General features: G+C 38.0%; 2 protein-coding genes across 6 annotated transcripts in view; one reads left to right on the top strand and one right to left on the bottom strand.

Annotated features, from left to right (window-relative positions):
• Positions 1 to 17,263, bottom strand: part of Firrm (FIGNL1 interacting regulator of recombination and mitosis) — a 42,901-nt gene extending 25,638 nt beyond the window's left edge. The window contains exons 1-11 of one of the 5 annotated variants that reach the window (XM_059280593.1): positions 16,536 to 17,263; positions 15,948 to 16,031; positions 13,602 to 13,629; positions 12,865 to 12,953; positions 11,831 to 11,935; positions 11,138 to 11,278; positions 10,199 to 10,361; positions 8,307 to 8,391; positions 6,583 to 6,721; positions 2,963 to 3,043; positions 1,388 to 1,452 (exon numbers count right to left, since the gene is read on the bottom strand). In XM_059280593.1, the coding sequence (XP_059136576.1) occupies positions 1,388 to 1,452; positions 2,963 to 3,043; positions 6,583 to 6,721; positions 8,307 to 8,391; positions 10,199 to 10,361; positions 11,138 to 11,278; positions 11,831 to 11,935; positions 12,865 to 12,930 (845 nt within the window). In that variant the 5' untranslated portion in view covers positions 12,931 to 12,953; positions 13,602 to 13,629; positions 15,948 to 16,031; positions 16,536 to 17,263. Of the gene's footprint in view, positions 1 to 1,387; positions 1,453 to 2,962; positions 3,044 to 6,582; positions 6,722 to 8,306; positions 8,392 to 10,198; positions 10,362 to 11,137; positions 11,279 to 11,830; positions 11,936 to 12,864; positions 12,954 to 13,601; positions 14,209 to 15,947 lie in introns of those variants that run through there. The other 4 variants (XM_059280592.1, XM_059280594.1, XM_059280591.1 and 1 more) reach the window with 4 other exon arrangements.
• A 1,002-nt stretch (positions 17,264 to 18,265) lies between these two features.
• Mettl18 (methyltransferase 18, RPL3 N3(tau)-histidine) lies at positions 18,266 to 19,589 on the top strand. Its single transcript, XM_059280604.1, has one exon. It carries the CDS (start codon positions 18,449 to 18,451, stop codon positions 19,544 to 19,546), a length of 1,098 nt encoding a protein of 365 aa, XP_059136587.1. The 5' UTR covers positions 18,266 to 18,448; the 3' UTR covers positions 19,547 to 19,589.
• The last annotated feature ends 4,704 nt before the right edge of the window (positions 19,590 to 24,293 follow it).

Here is a 24,293-nt window from a genome sequence, read left to right as displayed (position 1 = left end):
CCAATGTGATTAACCCCTAACTAAAGAAGACCTTTTGAGATGGTTTACAAACCTAATTTAAACCCCATAAAAGTATAATAAAAACTAGTAAAGACTGTGGCAATTATTATGACAACATACTTGGACAATAGGAAAGGCTGACTAGTAAGTACTCTTACTCCTTGAATGTTCTAGCGTCCTAAAACTAGCTGAATGAAAAATAAGGAACTCGTGTGGATATGGCTTCTCAGTGCCTTCATACAGGCAATTCCTCTAGGTCCCAACACTGGCAAGGAGGCAAGAAACTGACTGTACCACACACATCAGGCATTGATACAAGTTACCATAATCAAAACAAAACCCCTGAAGTAGGAACTATTATTACTTCAATTTCCAGATGAGAAAACTGACAGCTGAAGATGTTCTTCAATTTATACAGAACTATGCTTAGTTTCATACTGAAGCTAAATGAAACTTTATAGAAGGCAAGGTGGCTTAATGGATAAAGGCCCCTGCAACTGGGCCCAAAGCCATACAAGCACATAAAATGAACTTAAATATCCTGAGGCTCTCCCACTATCTCACGCCCTTCTAATAAACCTTCCTGACTCAGCACTTTCTTTCCAACTGTCAGTCACCTCTCTGCTTTTGTATTCCTTCCTCAGGAATGTTCCTAATAAAACATTAGTGGATAAAGTTTAAAATACCACATCTTACACATGAGTCTTACTCATTGCTAAGATAAACTCCACAAATAAAAAAATGTCACTTCATGGCATTACCTATACAAAACAAAACAAACAAATAAAAAACCTTTTCAAGTTATAAAACATTAGGCATTATTATGTCCATTTTTTAAAAAAATCCATTGTCTCTTCTTCTGAATCTACAGATATGCATGTCAGGCTATTTTTCATTCTCATACATGCCCTTAATAATCTGTTCAGTCTTTGCCACTTCTGCTTGATTTTAAGATTACCATTCCTCCAACCTATTGTGTTCCATTTGCTGCTAAACCCCTCTAAATTAACTTTATAATTCTAAGTCAATTTCCAGATCTACCAAAACAGAACTATGCTGATATAAAATGTGAATATACATTATATATGATAATCTGTATATATACATGTGTGTATATATGTTAGTATCTGTATGTGTGCATGTATATATGTGTACATACATACATACATATATATAATATATAAAAAATACACCCATATATATAATGCTTTGGTACTTATCACATGGACTGTATCCTTCAAACCTCCCAGTATTTTATGCAAGTAGGTAAAACTTTACTGAAACATTAAGAAAAATCATTCTAATGTTTTAGTTAGGTAAGTATGTATGTTTACATGGAACGAGTAGCACTGTTACACTTTAGTAACCTTAAGGCACACCTTTTTACCTGTATATCTGAAGATAAAGCTGGTGCAAAATACAGCAAGAATCAGACAGGAAAGGAAGAAATTCCTAAAATAAAAAAATTCTATTCATTCTTTGTATGTCACATGACTTTCTAACTCATATCCTCCCCCATAACATACAGAATAAAAACTTGGAGATGCCACATTCAAATATAAAAAGAAAGCTTACATGAAAATGGAGCATGGATGAGGCTAAGCACCCACACTCCTTGGCTGCTAGAGCCACCGTCACCCACAATCAGCAGCTCTCATTTACTGAGGACCATCTCTGCGGTTCAGTCTTGACATTTCTTGTTTTGTTTGTTTTTCCTTTTGCTTGTTTTTTTAAATTTCGTTGGAGGGGGGTTGTTATTTTTATTTTATTTTATTTTTTTAAAGAAAGAGAAAGAATATAAAGTTGAGTGGCCAGGGAGGTAGGGGGTATCTGGGAGGAGATGCCAGAGGAGAAAAAACAAAAAAATTTTCAAAAACCTTAAAAAAAAAAAAAAAAAGACATCAAAGTAGGAGGGGACTTGGGAACAAGTTCTGCAGGAGAGGAGGAAGAGAAAAATTAATGGAGAATGAAAATGACCAAAATGCATTATATATGTGTATGAAACAACCATCAAAGAAGTAAAACAAAATTAAATTTTTCTTCCACACACTCTTGGAGAACTTATTTATTCTTTTTTTTTTTTTTCATTGGTTTTTCGAGACAGGGTTTCTCTGTGCAGCTTTGTGCCTTTCCTGGAACTCACTTGGTAGCTCAGGCTGGCCTCGAACTCACAGAGATCCGCTTGGCTCTGCCTCCCGAGTGCTGGGATTAAAGGCGTGCGCCACCACCGCCCGGCCTTCTTTTTGGTTTTACGAGCCAGTGTTTTTCAATGTAACAGCCCTGGCTGTCCTGAAACTCTGTAGACCAGACTGGCTTTGAACTCACAGAGATCCACCTGCCTCTGCCTCCCAAGTGCTAGGATTAAAGGCCTCTGAGCCACCATCAACAGGCTTTATAAATAGTATTTAAATATAAACTATGTCATTTGCTTCAAATTGATTTATGCCTATAGAAAATGATTAGCTTACGAATTAATTTTCAGAAAATTAAATAAAAATATCAATGATGATGCTAACAATATAAGTAATATAATAGATGCTCAATATTTAATAATAAATAGTATTAAACCATAAGATCTTCAAAATTAACTTCAAAAATACATTCAAATGACTGGTTTGGACAAGCTGAGGAGTAGGGAGATGGTTCACTAGGTAAGAATACATGCCAGGAAAGCAAAAGGACTCATAAAAGCCAGTTATGGCACAGCATACTATAACCCCAGCATTGGGAGATAGAGCAAGACAAATTCTAGGAGCTCACTACCAAGTCTACAAAAAAGCTATAGGTTCAGGGAGAGACCTTGCCTCATAAAACAAGGTGGAGAGGAACACAAGACACACTCCATGTCAACTACTGCCCTCCACATGTGTACACACATGCAAGCCCACCCTGCCATACACAAAAGGACAATTTAAAATTCTGTGTTTGTTTTACAGTTATGTATTATAAAAATGAGCCTTACCTTAGTGTAGTGCAAAAGGGAATTAGCAAAGAAACGACACAATTTGAGTGTTTTCTGAAATATTCTGTAGTCAGCATTATCCTGTTCCATAAGGAAATAAGTATAATAACATAAAATTAGCTAAACCTGTAAATGAGACAAAATTTTCTAGAATGACTTAGTAAACAAAGTGATTATAGAAATTTTCATGAAAATTATTTTATTCCCACAAGTTAATAGGATACTTTATGAATTCTGCATTACTAAAAATTAACTTGTAACTTATCTTACTGATTTGAAAGTGAAATTTAAATAATTTATTTGCTATATGGGGGTCAAATTAATCAAAAGGAGGTGATTGATATGTAAAAGGTAAAAGAAAAGGCAATGGGGAGAAAAGAGAATACAAACAGCCGGTGAGTAATACTGAAAAAACTTCAACCTAATTATGTATCTTTTGGGAGAAAGAAGGACTGAAGACTATTTGATCAGCAAAGCTAAAAAAGACATGACACATGGTATTCGTGAGCTGGGGAGAAAGGGGGTTAATAAGGACTTTCTCTAATTGCTAATGGAAGCATAAAATAATATTGTTCACTTATATCAGGAGTTAAGCTGTTAAAATTCTTTGACTAGCAACTTTGTTTCTGGATCTACACAGCACGAAAATACTGCACCAAGTATGTGATGCAATGTTTTTGAACTGAAGGGAGCCAAGCATCCATCACACAGAGTGAATAAAAATACTAGACAAACTCATCTACGATAATCCCATATAGTATGAAGAACAGGGCAAATATACTGTCATGACACAAAAATCTCAAGCACGGATAAAAGAGTTTTAAATTAGCACCATAAAGTTAAATCAAATGAATTATCTTTAACTTTGAGAATTATTTCACATGAAAATAATCTATCTTAACATTAATGTTAACTATGTTTAGTTCTTTTCCCATTATTGCAAAATCCTAATTTAATCTAATCAAAATCTGAGTTATCCATTAATGGAATAATCTACTTACATCTGACTTTCATTACAAATAATGAGAAATGGTTTTCTGCAGTAAAAACTGTGTGAACAGAAATTCACATTTCTTTTATATGATCGACATGAACTCTGTTATACAGTGCTTTCCAAGTAAAAAATGCAGAGAATAAAAGCTGGAGGGATGACTGACTCAACAGATATAGGTGCTTGCCACACAAGCCTCAAGATATGAGTCTGATCCCTGGAATACACATAAAAGTGAAGGAGAGAACCAACTCTACATAACTGTCCTCCGACACACACAGACACACAGACACAGACACACACACAGACACACACACACACAGCATGAGTAATTTTTTTTTTAAGAACAGAGATTAAAGATGAATCCACTCTAATGTTAACTTGTATCAGCACAGACTCTCTTAGCAACTTGACACTGTCAAGAAGAGTGAAATAGAACACACTCTCAACCAGTTCTCTCCTGTGAGGGTCTCTGCAACTGTGGGAGGCAAAAGGGCAGTTTGGATCAACACAACTAAGTCGCTAGTGTTGATTCAAACTTTGGTAGTCTGATCCTGAGCAGTTTATCTTAGGCATATTGAAGCAAAGCACAATTTGGCGAAAATGTTCCTGGTGATATTTAACTCAATCCCATGTACACAGTAAGGACACACAAGTCTCCTTGAGGAACAAAGTAAGCTTAAGAATGATCCAAAATGACCACGCTGAAACTCTTTGTAAAGTACATGTGACATTTTCCATAAAGATGGGTTCTACAGACTGAGCTGAGAGCATGCCCCCACCTTATCTCTGCTTGTGACTTGACCTTGGCCTTCCCTGACTTTAGAACTATAGAACTAGATTGCTGCTGTCTCCAAATGACTTCATTTTAGGTATTCTGTTGTTGAAGGAACAGTAGACTACTACAGATGATTACTGCTTGGGAAGACATCTTAAATATCAACAGTGAATAGCATACTAAAGTATAGTGAGTGAAAAGGCTAGAGACATATAAGCTACCCCAGAACTCCCTTTCAGTCAGTGAATGGAGTTGGTCACATTTATCAGTCCAAAATTTGCACAATTAAGTCAAAACATGATAATCTGGTTGAGAAAGTTTCAATTTAATTCTGTTTTCATATAGCCAATTTATTTTATATATATATATATATATATATATATATATATATATATATATATATATATTACATAATTAGCTACTCTGATCTAATCTAATCTAGGAACCTCCCAGACTTTCTTTCGGCTTGCCACTACAGGCTATACCATTTTTTGGGTTTTCCCTATCTCCTGGCTAAGAACTACTAATTGGTGAGTCTGCAGCATCAAGCAAAAAGGAAACTGAAAAGAAGGCTGAGACTGAAGATAGGTCTATATCAGTGGTTCTCAACCTTCCTAATGCTTCAACCCCTTAATACAGTTTCTCATGTTGCGGTGACCCCCAACATAAAATTATTTTCATTGCTACTTCATAGCTGTAATTTTGCCACTGTTATGAATCATAATATAAATATCTGTGTTTTCCAATGGTCTTAGGCGACCACAATGAAAGGGTCATTTGACACCCACAGGTTCTGAACTTCTGGTCTATATCAGGTGAAAAGGGGGACAAGTTCTCTGCCATTGACAGGATACAAAAGTAAGCTCTCCTATCAGCAAGGTCTTGAGAACCAGAAAGGGAACAGGAACTGAGAAAACAAAAAGGGGGAATGAAGGCATCTGAAAAGAGAAAGGAAAAAAAAATGCAAACCTCTTCCTACAACTATCCTTCACTTCTGTATGTTTCAGAACTCCTTTTCAGATTCCTATGTTTTTTTGGGTTCTGTCCTTCCAGATTATCCCTGGTGCAGCAGTAGCTGCCACCAGTCTGGGAACTTTGATAAAACTTCTACCCTTCTATCCCCAAGGCTGTTTGGTAGGGAAGAACACATACACAAAGGAACCTTCTATCAGTTGTAGGTCTACAAGAGGAGCCATATTACTGCCATTTGGGGAAGAAACAGTCAACTCATCTTCCCATAAAAACTACATATTAGTTCCTGGGTCCATCAATTCTGTAAATCAAGGGATGTTTAAAAAACTTATAATTAGTCTAAATCAAAAGTCACTGTGCTTCTATAATACTTTTATATGAAGATGAACTGTAATTTCCAACAACCCTATTCCACATGCTTAGAACAGTCTTATTTCATAGAGGTAATGCCAATTCAACACTGTAACTTCTTGAAATCAAAATAAATGTATCTATCAACTTTGAAAGAAGAATAAACACACACACACACACACACACACACACACACACACACAAGTACTATTAAAGGTTGTAATGTATTAGTGACAGAAAGGTTGACAATCTCTACATTAGGAAGACCTTAAATAAATGTAAAACAGAGAAAAGTTCTGACCAACCAAGTATGTATAAACGATGGGCAGGTAAATGCTATAGGAAATGAAAGAAGTGAATGTAATACAATGTTCTAGGTAAAAAGTAATTATGAGTTGTAAATAATTCTACAGATTCTTTAAGAGAAAATAATTAAAACCCTAGACCATATTCTTTGTGTTCAAATAAGATTTAGTTAACTACCCAAACACTAACTCCCCTTTGCAGTGGTGTTAGATAACATTTTACCTGTGCAGCCGGCTGTACCATCTGCTCAGCTAACTGTAAACAGGAATGGAAGGAGAAAACAATGTCTTCACACAAGCTAGAAATAATTTCCTTGTGTTTCAACTGGCTCTTTATAACCGACTGATGTTTAAGGCTCTGCCTAAATGGATAAAAAGAGAAGAATAAAATCACCAGAAGTGACATGTGATCACATCAATCAACTCAGGCCCATAGAACACCTACTTTATAGAACATTTTCATCAACACAATGTATTATATATTAAACATGGTACATTTAAGATGTGCCAGCTTTACCTTCGAAGCTAGTGGCTAAATTTTTGTCTTTGTCAAATATTAATTGAATTTCTATTTGTCAAGCAATCTGCTGGGTCTTGAGGATTAGAAATAAATCAAATGGACATAATTTTTGCCCTATCTGTATAGAATATATGGCCTAATATAAGAATGTTAAATAAACGTGAGAACAGAATAATTAGTTGTGATAAATGCTACGCTGAGAAAGTCCTATGTACTATGAAACAATTACAAGAATGTTAATGCTGCACCAGGGAACTAAAGATAAGCAGAGGCTTACAGTACAGAGCAGGAGAGAGGAACAGCCTCTGCAGAGGGCAAGCTGTGGAAGGCCTGGGACAGGGGAACTTCCTGCATCTGAAGAACTGAGACCAGAAAGCAAGCAGCAGCAGAGGGGCTGGTAAAGGAAAAGTGTCCAGAAAAGCTTAAGCTGTTGCTCTGTATGGTGGGAGACTTTAACAAGCTGGGTGATATGATCCAATTTAAGTTTTAAATATATCACTCTGAAAACAGAGCACTGGAAAGGAGCAAGAATGAAGGACAGATGACAGCAATGCTGGCTTGGTGGGGTGAGGACGGCCATGTGGTTAACTCACTGAGCATTCACGGGGTGTCGTATGAAGTTTCAGCAATTCACATTGGTGAGCTCAATGTTCAGTGCAATACTATCAAAGCAGTGCTATCATTATCCTATTTTAAGATGAACAAACTAAGGTTCAGAAAAACTAACCAAATTGTCCAAAAACTCAGAAGGACTCAGGTACACATATTATGGCGAACAAGTGACACTCATATTACTTTTTTGCAAGTTAACATCCTGAGGGAACAAGAAAGGTACCTAAAAGGAGTTACCCCAACTTTTCATACATTATACATGAATAACAAAGTAGCTAAATTATTCATGCAGTAGAGGATGCCTCTTCTCCCCCCTCAGCATCTAATAACTACTATAGGTACTCTCCCTATTAGCCCTTATAAGGCTTCAATTTAAGTTCAAAGTCTTTAAAAAGTAGAATTAGGGTTGAACAAGTCAACTGTATATAGCAAAGATTACTGTCAACTCCAAATACAGTTACTAATTTCTGACTTAGACATGCCATATTTGATATTAATAATTACCTAACAATGATAGTAGCAAGCACATGATTCAGGCATACTTTGGTTCATGGTCCATTATTTCAGAGCTACCAGCTAACTAACTACAACTGTAGGTTTTTTTTATTTGTTTTTGTTTTTTTAAAGATAGCAGTATAGAGGAGTTCAGTTTGGTTTAGAAGCTACCTGTACAATATCTGAATTATCATCCAGCAGAGCCAATGAGTATTCATACAACCACATAAAATTTTTCAAATGTAATCTAAAAACCATGAACTATTTAGAATTTGAGATATAGAAATTACAGTATGAAAAAGGAAATCTAACAAACTTACTTAATTATAAACTTCCATGTATTGGCATGAAATGCTTGGTCCATACTGGAGATAACAGAGCAGACATCCAATAAGGAATGAATAACTAAAAAGAAAGATAACACGCCTCTCAGGATAATCAAATGTTATATGAGATGATATTCTTTTATATTTAAATGGATCAAGTGAACACCTTCATACTTGACTGAATTAAAGTATGTACTAGTTTGAAAATAACCAGGTCAGCTGGGCAGCAGTGGTGCACACCTTTAATCCCAGCACTTGGAAGGCAGAAGCAGGAGGATCTCTGTGAGTTCCAGGTCAGCCTGTTCTACAAGTGAATTCCATGACAGCCAGGGCTACACAGAGAAACCCAGTCTTGAAAAATAAAAAAAATAAAAATAAAAAAAAAAAAGAAAAGAAAAGAACCAGGTCAAATAATTACTGAAAATAAATGTTATATTTTTAAGGTTTCAAAACTAAAGAAATATTGATTTTGCAGTTTATAGCTACCAAATGACAATTAAAACCAAAAACGTTCAGTGGAATAAAAGTTATATCCTATTGTAGTTGAAATATTCTATAGATACAATTCTAACTTTAAAAAATGACACTGCTGAGAAAACTTAACAAGGAACAACTAATTTACACTAACCTACATTCATCCAAGTGTTTTATTCTGGTTGTGCTAGATAACTGGCCCCAACTGGCCCTCCTGAAGCCATAATACTATCTTCGGGCATAGATCAATAACTTAACTTGATAAAAGGAACAATAATCAAAGCAAAGCAAACCAAGATTTGGTGTGCTGGGACTTGTCCTCCTTTGCTATTCTTGGAAACCCCAAAGCCACAATGATGATTGAGCCTGTGTTAAAATGTACATGACTTTCTCACCACTTCTGCCTCAGCAAACAGCCAGAGGTGAGTGAAGTTCTTAGCTATAAATGCACGGATGAGCTAGCTGCACAGAAAATTAGTGCAGATAATGCCAGCCTAAGTTGCAGGTACATGGAATTGTGAATAAAACATTTTAAACAACAGATTTTCAGGCTGATTACTTAGAGGGCAAAAGGTACCTAGTAAGTGCCCCCAAATCAACCTATTCTCTAAACATTAAAGTTAGGAATATAATCTTTGCATTCCTATATTAGTGTGTTATTTTTTAAACTCTAGATCATAACGCATTAATGAGTGACGAAATCAATGACACAGATTTCAATCAGTAACTCTGTTTTGTACTGTGTTCGTGAGACAGGGCTTTACTATGGAGCTCAGGCTTACCCTAGAACTTCTAAGCCCTCCTGCTTCATCTTCCCAAGTGCTGTGCAGGCCTGTGCCATCACACCTGGCTGATAATTAGCAAGTCTGTAGAATGAAATAGTACGTACAAGGCCTTGGGCTTAATTCCCAGCAAAGGAAAACAAAGAAACAATAGAGTAATAAATGTAAAATGAATACTATTTTCATTATAATAAAAGTATTTTATACATTCATAAGCCCCCCAACACACACACACACACACACACACACACACAGAATTCCAGAAAAGAATTTCAACTCCCTCCCCTCTTCCCTTTTTTGTTATGAGTTAAGGAGAAAAAACTCTAAAGGCTGCTTTCTCAGAATGTAGAGTAGCTTAAAGGGTAAAAAGTTAGATATATCCTTATTTGTTAAATCTTTTGTGTAGAAATTAGCTACTATATATTTTACCTCGATATTCAAATCTATAATAAAGTATAAAAACTAAATTTTACAAATTTAAAAGACGGAAAATTCATCTAGGAAGATTTAGATTATTTTTTATACATAAGCAAGAAAGCATGCATCAACAGAAACATTAGTTTGATAACTTAGTTGATTAGTGAACTATAGCCATTTTTACGCTATTCTAATCAATGATTCCTTGCTCACCTTCCACCATCAACAAAATGTTATTTTCATCTACTGAAGGGCCCATGCAGACCATGTCCAGCAGTTCCATCAGCTTCTTCTGGAGAGAATAGGCCTCCCTGAAAAGACCCTGGAGAAGGTCTGACAGTAGGTGTAAGCGCCCAGAATACAGAGACTCACTATTCTAATCACAAAATATAAAAAGAAGAGAAACGTATCACAAACAGCTCAAAATTCAAATTTATTTTAGCCCATACTATCAGAGACTGAGATCATAAATGTAATGTTCTGACAGAATCACACTTTATTAAATGTACTTTGATAAATGCAAGAATGTAAAAAGTGCATTTTAGGGCTGGAGAGATGGCTCAGCAGTTAATAGCACTGACTGCTCTTCCAGAGGACCAGGGTTCAATTCCCAGCACCCACATGGCACCTCACAACTGTCTGTAACTCCAGTTCCAGGGGACCCCACACCCTCACACAGACATACATGTAAACAAAACACTAATGGACATAAAATTTAAAATTTTTTTTAAATGGTGCATTTTAGCACTCCATCACCATGTACAAGTCTAGTTAATGAGCATTTGTCATTTACCCAGCAAACCATCCATAATGAAACTGCCTGTGCCCTACAAATTCCAAGCCATCTTTTGTGCTTTAAAGGTGCTTCAGTAATGTTAAGATGAGTTAAGTAAGCCCCATTGTCCAAATCTAACACAACAATTTCCAAGATTCCTGTAGTTAAACACAACCATTTTTTTTTAGGAAGGGAAAAATTCAATTCCAAAACCACTTTTTATTCACTTGTGAAACAACTGTGTCTATCTTTGCTCCTCAGAAAAGGCTATCCCAGTAACATCAACTAAAATGTAAAATCTTATGCATAAACACTTATTCAGTACTTCTGCCTACTGATTCCAGGCCATTTAAACTCTACACAGACCCATTACTTACCTTACAATGTACAAATGTCTTTTTAATTATATGCAGGATGGATGAGGGAAGACTATGAATATATTCTAGAATGACTGATTCCTGTGTGGTACATACATGATGAACAAATCCTGTAAGGCCTCCTAAGATCTGCGCCATTGTCTGGAAATAAGGAAAGGTTGGTTCAAGATATACTTTTATGTAAGTGACAAAGAAATTAGGCAGCATTCTGAGTGTTGGACCTATAGCAGTGACAAAGCATTCTATGCCTCTCTCTTTTCAGTGACCTTCACACCACTTAGAATCATGACCGAATTCAGGATGCTATCTTGATCTGTCTTCTAAGATACTTAACATAACATCATATAAAAATTCAGAAATTGTCTTTCAATACTTATTTAAGTCCATAAATTTAATTCTAGAATCACGCCATTTCATAAAGAATAAATGGTTTGTCTTTTTTTTTTTTTTTTTTTTTTTTTTTTTTTTTTTTTAAGATGAGATTTAACCCTGACTGGCCTCAACTCAGTAATCTTCTAACTTCAACCTCCCTAATACAACAGGCAGGCATGAGGCACCACCCCTGCTAAACTTTTTTTTTTTTTTTTTTGAGACAGGATCTCACTATATAACCCCATCTGCCTTTAAAGTCAGGCATCTCCTGCCTTAAGTATGTCATGACACCCAGCTCCATTCTCTTTCTAATACACTTACTTGTAAAATATTTCTTAGGGTGATCTGGATTTCTAAATTTTGGCTTGAGAGTTCTGTGGCTTGAGTGGTTAATTCATATATCATTCCATCAAACAATTTTATAGTCTGTGAAAACAAATCAACTTATAAACAGGAATAGAAATCACTAGAAAAAAAAAGACTTATCTTTGAAAGAAAAATAAAGACAACAAAATGATCTGATTATTCACTAGTAACATCTACCCACTTCATAGTTAACCACTGTTCCTAATTTAAAAGTACCTTTATAGTAGAGTCACTAAACAAAGCCTCAAGCCTTGCTTTGCTTTTCATTTCTGTGGTGTCAATGTATTTAGTAACTGAAAAAGAACTCATTCAAAGTTTATTTGGGGGTCTGACAAGCGCAGTACTACTCTATACAATAAAAGACAATGACCTTAATCAAACAAAACTCCTGTAGCTTTACAAGAGCATTTCTTGATATTGGTTATGAATTTATACTGAAGTCTTATATTTAGAACCCATTTATATATTTTGTTTTTATTTTGTGAGACAGGGTCTCTCTATATAGCCCTGGCTGTCCTGGAACTCTGTGTAGACCAGGCTAGTCTCAAATTCAGAAATTTGCCTGCCTCTGCCTCCCAAATGCTAGGATCAAACGTATGCGCCATCCCGCCAGGCACTCTATTTTGATTAGTTCACCTTTTTAAATATAAAAATCACTTAACAGTAATGAACTCGCAAACAGAAACATCATGCAACTAGATTTATGCAGCTACATGAACAGTTATCTAGTCCCAAACGCTACACATCCCCATGAAATGTTACACTACAGAGCAGCTTTATATACAAAAAGCTTAGTTGTATTATACCCTTAGTCTATGAAGGCTATCTCGAATTACTACAAATGGTGAACTATTTTTACTACTTATTTGCACTCAAATATGTTTGATATATTAGAAAAATAAGAGAATTAAGAAAATTAGGAACAGATTATACAAAGTTAAGACCAAATTTTAGTAACTTCTATAGTGTGTAAATTAATAAAACTGTACCTTTGGTAAAATTTGGGAAAAGACACTCTGTTCCAGTGTCAGGTGATTCACATGAGGCAAAAACATATCAGTAATGATTTTCAAAATTCCTATAAAGCAAAAATAAGTTAAATGGGTATGGATACCTGTACTCAACAGGATCTACTACCATTAAAATACATTTTTGAAAGATGTGTTTCCAAAACGGTGAAAATTCAAATTTTAACAATTACATAAACAGGTATATATAATGACCTATAGCTGGGCTGACAGAAATGTAAGGAATGAAATGACACAGTCCCCATCACAATCTTTTCTCTAAAAGTAAATTCTGTATACATGTTTGCATGTGTACGTTCATGTACACACATGCCATAGCATGCATGGACATCAGAAAACAGATTTCTTATAAGAAGTCATGAAAACAGATGGAGACTAAAAATTTTCCAAATGACAAATGTCATCATCTAGAGTCTACACAGTAAGCTTTTTCTAACCCAGAGTATTTTCTAAATGACACTAAATATGTTAAGAGGCTGAAAGTTATAACAGACTGAAATGGTGTTTTATCTTTGTCCTATCAGAGCATAAAAATTTCAATGTGCTAATACATCATCAAAAACTTAAAAACACTATGATTGGAAGGAATTATCTCATTTTTATATAACAGGAAGTTACCAAAGCTACAACAAAGATTAAAATCTTATCTAATGACATTCGTATACACAACATCATACACACAAAAAAATTTTACTTACGTATATGTTCAATCCAACTCTCAGAATGCTGATACATAGAGTAAATATAAAATAATTAAGGAATAAATTCAAAAGGGATCCTTAAAATTTACCAATAATCCCTAAGAGACTAAAATTATACCGAAATCCCTGATTTCTTTTACCTCTCAAAACTTAACATTTATCAAATAAACAAACGTTTTATGAAAATTTTAAGGAAGAAATTTCAAAACTACTTAGGGCTAAGTAACTTTCAAACTAGTTGCAATCATGAGATACTTATGACTGATGGAAGACAGTATTGCAGTAATCCTGAATTCCGGCTTCTATGATAGGACAGAAACTCTCCTTAGAACTTTTGCCCTTTGTATCTGGCTTAATTCTGCATATTACTTACCTACCTATCTTACCAGACTGAAAATCTTCTGCTGGTAGCAGGAGCTTGCAAATTGTTGCAACTTAATTACAGTATGAGTTAACAATAAACACAGTATAAACTATACTTGTACATCACTGAGAATAAGTACTAATATTTTATTGTAAAAGCAATAAGAATCCTTGTACAATGTCAAAAAAAAAGTTACCCATTACCATCACAAAAATCCCTATTCTGAATTTTAACTCTGAATATTTTATAACTGCAATTAAAATGAGGTAACCTAAAACTTTTCAATTCAGGAGGGTAGAATCTGCCAACTGAAACAATTCCAGTTTAAATTCAGAAAGCCTGCTACTCCATAATATTAAGTTATGAGTAGGCAAATATTCAGATAATGACTGGACAATAAAAAAAGTAAAAAATATGAAACTAGTTTTAGTAGGTGATAAGATTGTGCACTTTTCTTCCATTTGTTGTACAGGAAGAAAGTAAAATACCAACATTTGAAAAACTACTTGAGACATCTAGGCATTTTCATTAAACACATATGTGCCAGTCACTATTCTCAGTGGTGAGGCTAAAACAATGAGCAAAACCAAATGTCTGCCTCTATACTTGACAATGCAGTTAGGGAAAAAATGAGGAAGGCACAAAGAAGTTAAGGATCAAATGGTCTCCAGAAAACCATAAACAACACCATAAATGTAATAGGGTGGTGTGGCTAGCTTTATGTCAAACTGACACAAGCTAGAGTCATTTGGAAGGGACTCTAGATTGAGAAAATGCCTCCATAAGAGTTGCCTGTAGGCCTATAGTAGTACACCCACCCCACCCCACCCCGCCACTTTATTGAAAATAGATTCATTTCTCATATGATATATCTTGATTAGTTCCCCCTCCCTCTGCTCCTTCAAGTTCCTCCTTTCCTCGTCTCCCCTCAGGATCCACTCTCTGTCTCTCATTTGAAAAGAACAGGCTTCCAAGAAATAACAAAATAAATTATAACAGATAAAACAAAAACCATCACATCAGAGTTGGATAAGACAAACCAACAGAAAGAAAAAAACCCCAAGAGAAAGCACAAGAATGAGACCCACTCATTCACACACTCAGGAGTCCCATAAAGATACTAAGCTAAAAGCTCTAATATATATGCAGAGAACCTGACACAGATCCATACAGGCCTTGTGCTTGCTGCTTCAGTCTGTGAGTTCATACGAGCTTTGTTCAATTGATTTGTAGTGCATTTTCTTAACTGATGATTGATGTAGAAAAGCCCAGCTCACTTTGGCCAGTACTCCCCTGGGCTGGTAGTCTTGGATGCTATAAGAAAGTGCACTGAACAAGCCACAAGGAGCAAGCCAGTAAGCAACTCTCCTCCCTAGGTCCCTGCTCTGCTTGAGTTCCTGTCTTGACTTCCTTTGATGATGGGCTGTGACATGGAGCTGCAAAACAAAATAAACCCTTTTCTCCACCAAAATGATTTTGGTCATGGTGTTTTACCACAGCAATTGAAACCCTAAGACAGGTTTCAGGGAGCTACCTAAGATTGAGGACTGTGAAAAGGCTCCTCTAAGGAAGTAACTCTGAGGAAGGCCAGAATGAAATGTTGAAAAGGCTGGAAAACAAATTAGGCTGAGAACAAAGATTCTCAAGTAAGTCATCTTGTGGACTAAGTGTAGCTAGCTAGGTATGAAGGAAGGACCAGGCTTAAATTATGGGGAACCTTGAAGACAAGTTCTGACTGTATTCTTAAAATTAAGCCATATAGGTATGATGAAGAAGAAATAAAGTGAATTGTTTTTCACTCTAAACTTTGTAAGGATGGATTATAGAAGAGCTGTGTAGAAACAAGGAGAATATCACTAGTCCAGATTGTAAAGATTGGAATCACAGTGGCAGCAATGGAGACAGGTGGATTCAAGAAGTAATTTAGAATCAGAAACAACAATTTGCTGGTTACAAAGGAGTATTCAAGGTTTACTTACAGAAGAAAACCTGGAAATGAGATCTGAGTTCTTAGTAGGTAGCAAGGTAAGGTAGAAATGGTGCTTTGAATTTAGTGAAGGTGCCTATAAGTTTGAGGGGAGAAAAACATCGCATCGTCATTCACTCTAAGCCTAGCATTATACCAGACACACATTACATAAATAAATGTCTTTGAGTAGGAAAACAACTGTTTCCAGGAGGAAATTCCAAATTCCTTCCAGGCTGGCACACATATAATTCCAGCAGACACAGGATCATTGCAAACTCAAGACAAACCTGTTTTGTATAGCTAGTACCAGACTAGCCAGGGCTACATAGCAAGACCTTACCTAAAAAGCAAAGACTCCGTATCTGCACAAGGAGTATAAAAAACCAGACACTGGTACCACACTGGATTTTTCCTAAGCTCTAATGAATGACTGCAACGTGCTACACATACTTAAGTTATATTGATTGTGAAACATCATTCGTGCAGGGTTTGCACTCTAGAGAAAGTGATGGTTTTTTGGTTTTGGAGGGGTTTGTGGGGGGGGGGGGGGTGTGATTTTATATATAACGTGGAATCAAAGACATAATACTAAAATCACCGTTTAACATGAAGGGGGTCGATTTCCAGATACAATTACAAACACAAAGCATGACACTAATTATCATTTGCTCCGGACAGCACGCAATTCCATCGCGATGTAAACCAAAACCTGAGGCAACGCTTTCTAACTAAAAAGGAAACAGAGGCTGGAAAGGAGAAAGCATTTTTGTAAGATGTGGTCCCACAGAATAACCACAACTACACCCTTCACTTCTCACACTTCAGATACCGAGCGCCAGCGCGGGCCGTGGAGCCCAGGCCTGGCATCTCCCCTACTTGGCAGCAAGAACGGCCTATGGAAAAACGAAGGGACAAACTAAGGCAGGAGAACGCCAGTCGTCTTCAAAAGTTCCGGTCGCAATCGTCCGACCATACCAGGCGGGCCTCGGCCCTGCACCCACTGTTGTCCTCGCTCCCTCCACCGCCACCCCGTAAAGGAATAGGGTTCGAGCCCGGCCACACGCCGCCCGCTTGGGTAAGGCAGGACGAAGGCTTGCCGCGGCCCGCCCCACAGCGTCCTCCAAGGATATGAGCAGCCGGGGCAGCGCCGATGGCAGTTTCCGGCGGCAGTCCTCCCGAGACCAGCTGCTGAATTCCTCCAGCACGACCCGGTTCGCCTCTACATCGTCGTCCTGAGACATTCTTTCGGCGTCAGCCGCGGACGAGGGAGTCCAACTCCCGCCACAAGTTAGAACGGAGGTGACGCCGTCCCAGCAGGCCTTGGGAGCGCTCCGCCCACACCAAACCATAGAGAGGAGGCCCCTCGCCCCCACGCGCCGGAGTCTTCTCTAGCCGCCGGAGGACTCGTCTCGCTGGTGGGCACTGTGTGCGGGTGGCGACCTTCGCCACGAGTTTCGGACCCCGCGTACTTCATTCACCCTGACCTCCGTCATTGGCGTGCTGAGACCAGAAGGCCTCAGGTTTGTTACCCTCAGTGCTGGGGGCTTTGAGACTGTGCGCGTGGGGTCAAGGGTGAGCTGGACCTGTAACCGGGGATGACTCTCCGCCCCACAGTGCAGAGGGTTGGGAAGTAGGAATGATTTTAGTGGTGCGACTTCTTCTGTCTCTACAGCTCCTGCCAAGTGAACAAAGAGCCTACCTTCCTGAAATGTGCAAATTAAAACAGGTGTTATAAAAGTCTGGCACATTGCTGAAAATGTTCCTATACAACTGATTTTACTTCCTACAGTCCTAGTCTTCATTCATTCCTCCTGTCACGTTGCCGTTTAAAATTACGGATCTGGATTAAATATCCAACCGTTTGGATGAATTTACAAACACCAGATCACACCTGTACGTGTTTGAAAATAGGTGTCCTTCTTACCCAAATAAGACCTTAAACTGTTTTTGAAGGCAGATTAACAGACAGAGATGAAGATATGTTGGAAATTTAGGGGGCACAAGTAGACACCGAGTAGCTAGCTAGTCTGACCTGTCTAAAAATCTTGGGCTTTATATTTTGTTTTGGTAAAGGTAGTCGCTGTTATAGCTGTCTTTTGTTTGTTTTTATATTTTATCTTCTACTTATGAATACTTAAGGAATCTGTATTTTCCTAAAACAACACCCCCTACACACACACACACACACACACACACACACACACACACACACAGAGAGAGCTTTTTTTAATAATTGTCATTCTCATTCTCTCTCTCTCTCTCTCTCTCTCTCTCTCTCTCTCTCTCTCTCTCTCTCCTTTTTCCCCACTTCCAGGGCTGAATTGAAAGAGGAACAAAGGCCTCTGAATAGTCTTTGGAAGCCTCTGTAAATATATCCAGTGGTGGATAAGCAGCTAATGGACATTGATCCCAACAGAACTAATTGATTGTGTGAATCAGTTAAGCTACTAAATCCCATTTCGTAGTTGAAGCATCATCCTTTGGTAAAGATTGTGTGCATATAATAAGAGGATGGCCTTTCAATTCAACTTCAGTATAGAAGAAGATCTGGAAAATAAATTAACACCCCTTGGAGATGGAACTTTGACCCTGGATTCATCAAAGGAACCATCAGTCTCAAGAAGTCAAAAAGGAAAGCAGGACAAAAAGTGTTCTGCAGAACCGTCAGAGTTGCTTCCAGATGGCTTGGAAAATACAGCTGCCTCTGAAGACACTGACCACCCACTCAGTGCAGCTGACCGGTCAGGTGACCCGGAAGCATGTGAAAAACAGCCCTTCTTGAGAGTTGCTAAAGAACATGCTATGCCTAAAGATTTAAATCAGGTCTTAGAAAATAAAGTTATGGAAATGTTGCCAAGTACCCAGCATGTTAACATAACAGTAGTGAAAACCGCCTTGTTGAAAGAAAAGTTCCCTGGAGAAAACATAGTTTCAAAAAGCTTTTCTTCTCATTCTGATCTGATTCCAGGTGTTTATGAAGGAGGCTTAAAAATCTGGGAGTGTACCTTTGATCTCTTGACTTATTTCACAAAGGCCAAAGTGAAATTTGCGGGGCAAAAAGTGCTGGATCTTGGCTGTGGATCAGGATTACTTGGAATAGCTGCATCCAAAAGAGGAGCTAGAGAAGTTCATTTTCAAGATTATAACAGTTTGGTGATGGATGAAGTGACCTTACCTAATGTAGTTGCTAACTTCCCTTTGCAAGATGAGGGTAATGATGTAAATGAGCCAGATGGGAAAAGACAAAGAGAGTCAAAAGTAGCCCAAGAAATAAGTAAATGTCGGTTTTTCTCTGGGGAGTGGTCTGAGTTTTGTAAGCTTGTATTAAGTGAAAAACTGTTTGAGAAATATGACCTCATTCTCACTTCAGAAACCATTTATAATCCAGATTATTACAGCACTTTGCATGAAACGCTCCTCAGACTGTTGAGTAGGAATGGCCGGGTGCTTCTGGCCAGCAAAGCACATTATTTTGGTGTTGGTGGTGGTGTTCATCTCTTTCAGAAGTTTGTAGAAGAAAGGGATGTATTTGAGACTAAAACACTTGAAATAATTGATGAAGGTCTCAAAAGGTTCCTAATTGAAATGACTTTTAAATACCCCAGTTAATATGCACTGGGTGGCCTAATGGAATAAACAGAGTAACCCAGAACTTATGACTGTTTAATTTTTTTTTATTTTTTTCTAAAATTATGGTATTTGTATGGTTCTGCTTATTAAAATAATAAGCCAAGTAAAGTAGCAGCCTTGTGTTTTCCATGTAAAACTGCAAGTTTGCCTGAGAAGTTGATGAACTCTTGAATCACTTCGTATGAAAATTCTTTCTCCACCTTCATTCAGTTGAGCTTTCTACCATCTCTAACATTCCATAAAGGTGTTCCCCAGGGAATGTTCCCATTTCCTACCAAGCTTGTGAATCTCTCTGCAGTCTTTGTTAGTTCCTTGTTCATGTGAAGTGCCTGGCTAGATTATTAAGGACTACTTCGTCCCTGAGTAATACTGAATGTTAAGTGTTTGGTTGAAAGCCTATGTAACTAGGAAGACGTTTTTATTGATTTGCATTGTGTAAAAGCATTAGCATGCTGGACAGTTGAATTTGCATTAAGATGAACACACAAGAATTCAATACAGTATGTGAAAGTGGCTGGGGATGCAGCTTGGTGGTAGAGCACTTGCTAGCATGCAGGGGACCCTATGTTCCAGCCTCAGAACTTGAACAACAACAACAAATATATGGATGGTAATAGAAGGAACAGTACTGAAAGTTGACTCTCACCCCTGTAAGCCAAGTATGAGACCTTGGAACCTTGGTTGGAAGACAAATAACGAAGAACAACTTCAGATTCTGGTCTGTAAGCTCCTCAAAAAAAGAAAGGGCCAGGCAGTGGTGGTGCACACCTTTAATCCCAGCACTTGGGAGGCAGAGCCAGGTGGATCTCTGTGAGTTCGAGCCCAGCCTGGTCTACAGAGTGAGATCCAGGACAGGCACCAAAACTACACAGAGAAACTCTATCTCGGGGAAAAAAAATTTAAAAAAAGTTTTTGAGGCAAATAAGTACCTCAATTATGCAGGTAAATTAAACTCTTGGTGAAAGGATCTTCTGTGAGGCCTTTCTAGAAGCAGCAGATGCTTAAGACATAATGTCAGACCTTGGGAAGAGAACCCACCAAAAGTAAATGGTAACAGAAATGAAATTCTATACTGGGAACTAGATACTAAATACAATCATTAAAGATTATTCTGAGGTAACAACTCAAAGGAGATGCATTTGCCCATGACAGCTGGCTACAAAGAACATTTGAGGTAGGAAGTTTGATTATAAATCTAGTCCAAGAGAATGGTGCCTAGAAAGATTTATAGAATTAATTGTTTAATCATTTAAGAAGGCATGTATGTTCAAGCAGTGAGTTTTATACTCCAATATTAATTTTCCATAGCACATAAAAGCCCACTAATATGTACAGTCAGTGGCTGTTAATTGAATATATATATATATATATATATATATATATATATATATATATGCCTAAAAACAAATTTCCCTATCAGTAAAACAGGGCTTGTGATAGTGGCCCCGTAAGAGTAAGTGAATGTTGGGTATCATGGACCAATTACACTTCCTGTGTATGAGTAAAAAACTCCTTAAGAACATACTTTTAGATTTTATTTGTATTGTTTAAGGGGTGTGTGTGTGTGTGTGTGTTACACACATGAGTGTAGTACCCATGGAGTGGGAGTCCAAAAGAAGACATCAGATACCTTGGAGCTGGAGTTACAAGCAGTTATGAACGGCCCTACATGGGTGCTGGGAACCAAACTCAGGTTGTCTGCAAGAGCAGCAAGCACTCTTACCTGCTGAGAAGTCCTTTCGGCCCCTCTCCCTCTGAGACTTCTTGTAATGTTTAGCTGCCATGCTTTCCCAGTCGGATAGGAAGTCCTGCTCACTCTTGTCCAGAATTTGAAGGGAAATCTAAGCTCTAGGACGACTCCTGCCCACTGTCCGTCTCCATTCTCTCCCGTCACACATCCACTCTGATCCACCCCCACTCGTTACTTACCGCCCCATTCCTAGGTCTTCTTTTTCAGAAACTTGGTCTTGCGGGTTGCTAAAAGTACAGAAGAGCACATCTCATTAATATGTTTCTAAACTATCTGTCCCACATGTGTTCTGTGGGAATTTTTCATTTTTTCCACCATTCCAGAACCCAGACCTTCTATCTTAGACGAGCTTTTTGTCTGGGATTTGGAAACCAAGCACTGGGGGCTGTCTCTGTGCTCACCAGGAATTATGACTTCCCCATGCCCCATGCTGTCACGATTAATCTTCACTGTCAGCTGGATTTGGACTCCCCCAGGAAACACACCTCTGGGCATGTCTGTGAGGATGTTTTGTGAGAGCATGAACCAAGAAGGGAGCACTCACCTTGAATGTGGGTGGCACTACCTCATGCATTGTGGTCCCAGAGTGAATTAAAGGAGAGAGAGAAAAAAAGAGAGAGAGATTGGTGAAATTATTAAGGCCACTCCATGTAGTTAAAAGGGAGGTTTGTTTAGTGGCGTAACTTACAAGTGAAGGGATAGGTGGGTTGCAGGGTCTGGGAAAGGTGTGTCGCAGTCCGATGGTGTTCTCTGGAGAACTCTGCTCAGTCTACCTCCAGCGTCCAGGGTCCAGGGTCCAGGGTCCAGGAACCAAGAGAGACTCGCATCCAGATCTAGGGTCTTCAGGGTCCTCTCTTGGCCCCGCCTTGTGGACGTGACAGTTACCGAAGCCTCAGTGGGGGTTGGAATTTCCAGATCAAGGTTGGAATGGCTACCCACTACAAAGAGAAGCTGGGTTAATGCCAGCGTTCTGCACTCTGCTTCCTAATCTGTAAGATATAAGGAATCCTCACCACATACCCCACCAGCATGAACTCACTATACATTCACTGTGATGATGAATTATTCCCTTAAAGCACGAACCAAAGCGTCCTCTGAAGATGCTTCTGACATTGTGTCATAGCACTTACCCAGGTAGCTAATACACATGCAATAGCTAACATGTGATGTGGGCTGCAGAGTTGGTAAAGACCTGCTCCTGACCAGAAAAAGAGCTTGGAGAGGAACAAGTGTGTCTTTGCTTTGTGGAACCCTCCAAAGTGTTTCGTTCAGGAATGGCAAGGAAAGTGTGACACTGTGAACCTAATGCTTTGCCAGAATATCCAGACCTCACCTTGAGGACTTTTCTTTGGGTAAAAGCACACACACATTGCCATCATAAATTGGGTTATAAGTCAGCTCTGCAGAGAAGTTGCCCTATGCTCTAAAAGAATCAAGAGATGCAGCTTCTAGAAATTTCCATGCACTAGATTCTGGATCTATTTTACAGAGCATGAAAGCCTGTAGAACTTGTGGGGGAAAATACTATACATCTAGAAATTTGGTCAGCTCACTGGCGCACCACATTCCCATTATCTGAGAATCTTGAACATGAGGCACATATTTTAGGGATTTGCTTTTGTTTCCTGAGCTTTCCACAAACAGAACTTTATTTCCTGTTTGCTTTGCTGAACTCAAGCCTCTTCAAGATTTTCACAATTAAGAACAATTTTCTCACCTCTGGAAAACACAGAGGAACATTTCTAGGAAGGGTGGTACAGATGTTTCCAACACTTCCGTTTCGTCTCTTTAACAGGAAATGCATCCATGCCTGAATATTAAGCATTAAAATAACTACATTCTTAACTGCTTTTCATTTTCCCCAAATGGGAGATAATGTCTTGTTGTATAACTTCCCTACCCCAAACTTCTGAATGTTATCTTGACTCCTAATATGGTTCAATATAAAGAAAAAAGTTAGATCAGATTTAAATTGTTAGACCGTTTTGTCTCTTTTAATTTGTTTGCTATCATTTATGAGTATCTTGTAGATGTTTTAGTCTATTATATCAAATTAAACAATGAAGCAACTGCAAGAAGCTCAATTTTAATACTTTTTCTCATAATTGTTCCTGAATGAGCCTGCTACTCTAACCTACATAATGCATACATTTTTTTCTGGAGTAGTTAGGGAGAATTAAGTTCCCTCAACTCCAGGAGACAGTTGGTCTAGGCACTCTTCCCTTTGTAACCAAACAACTCTAGCTTCTTCTGACACCTGCAATCATTCTCATTCTCTCAAGAATTCTCTGAGGATTGCCTGGATCTAGAGTTGACAATGTCAACTCAGAAATGTCAGTTAATGACCTGTGTTTCTTGTGAGAGATGTTTGCCCTTGTTCTGTATAGGAAGTCAACACTTCCAGTCCTGCTGCATTTCTTGTGAGCCTTTCATAAAAGCAGAATAATGAGTAGACATGTCCCCAGTCGTGTCTGTGCTATGTGTCATGTTTTACTGTGACATGTGCAATTTCCTTTGTTAATCAAGGGACTTTGTCAAGTTTAATTCATAAAGGGTGACGTATTCAACAAGGGGAAACAGAACAGTAGATAACTAACAGCTTTGAACTCAAAGTTTCCCAGAAGAGGAGAGATACACAAAGAGCCAAAGACCAAACAAACTAAATAAGACAGAAGGGAAAAGAAAGAAATGAAGAATGACAGAGGGAGATGTGGGTTTTATTAATTAAAGTTTACAGTGAGGCCAGGCATTGAGATGCACACCTTTAATCCAAGCAGTTGTGAGTAGAGCCTAGCCTAGTCTACATAGTGAGCTCCAGGCTAGCCACTGCTGAATAGTGATACCCTGTCTTCAAATAGAGTAGCAGGAAGTGCTGATAAAGGTAAGATGGTTTAGCCTAAGATAGAAGAGCCAGTAATTAGAGAACCAAAAGGTTGACTGGAATCCACACAATAGTTGGATTTTGTTTGTTTTTGT

This window comes from Peromyscus eremicus, chromosome 15, assembly GCF_949786415.1.
Source record: "Peromyscus eremicus chromosome 15, PerEre_H2_v1, whole genome shotgun sequence".
Lineage (NCBI taxonomy): Eukaryota > Metazoa > Chordata > Mammalia > Rodentia > Cricetidae > Peromyscus > Peromyscus eremicus.
This window is presented reverse-complemented; position numbering and strand designations above follow the sequence as displayed.

Bases quoted from the DNA above. Each gene is read 5' to 3' on its own strand.
- Mettl18 (XM_059280604.1), top strand. From the start codon at position 18,449: ATGGCCTTTCAATTCAACTTCAGTATAGAAGAAGATCTGGAAAATAAA.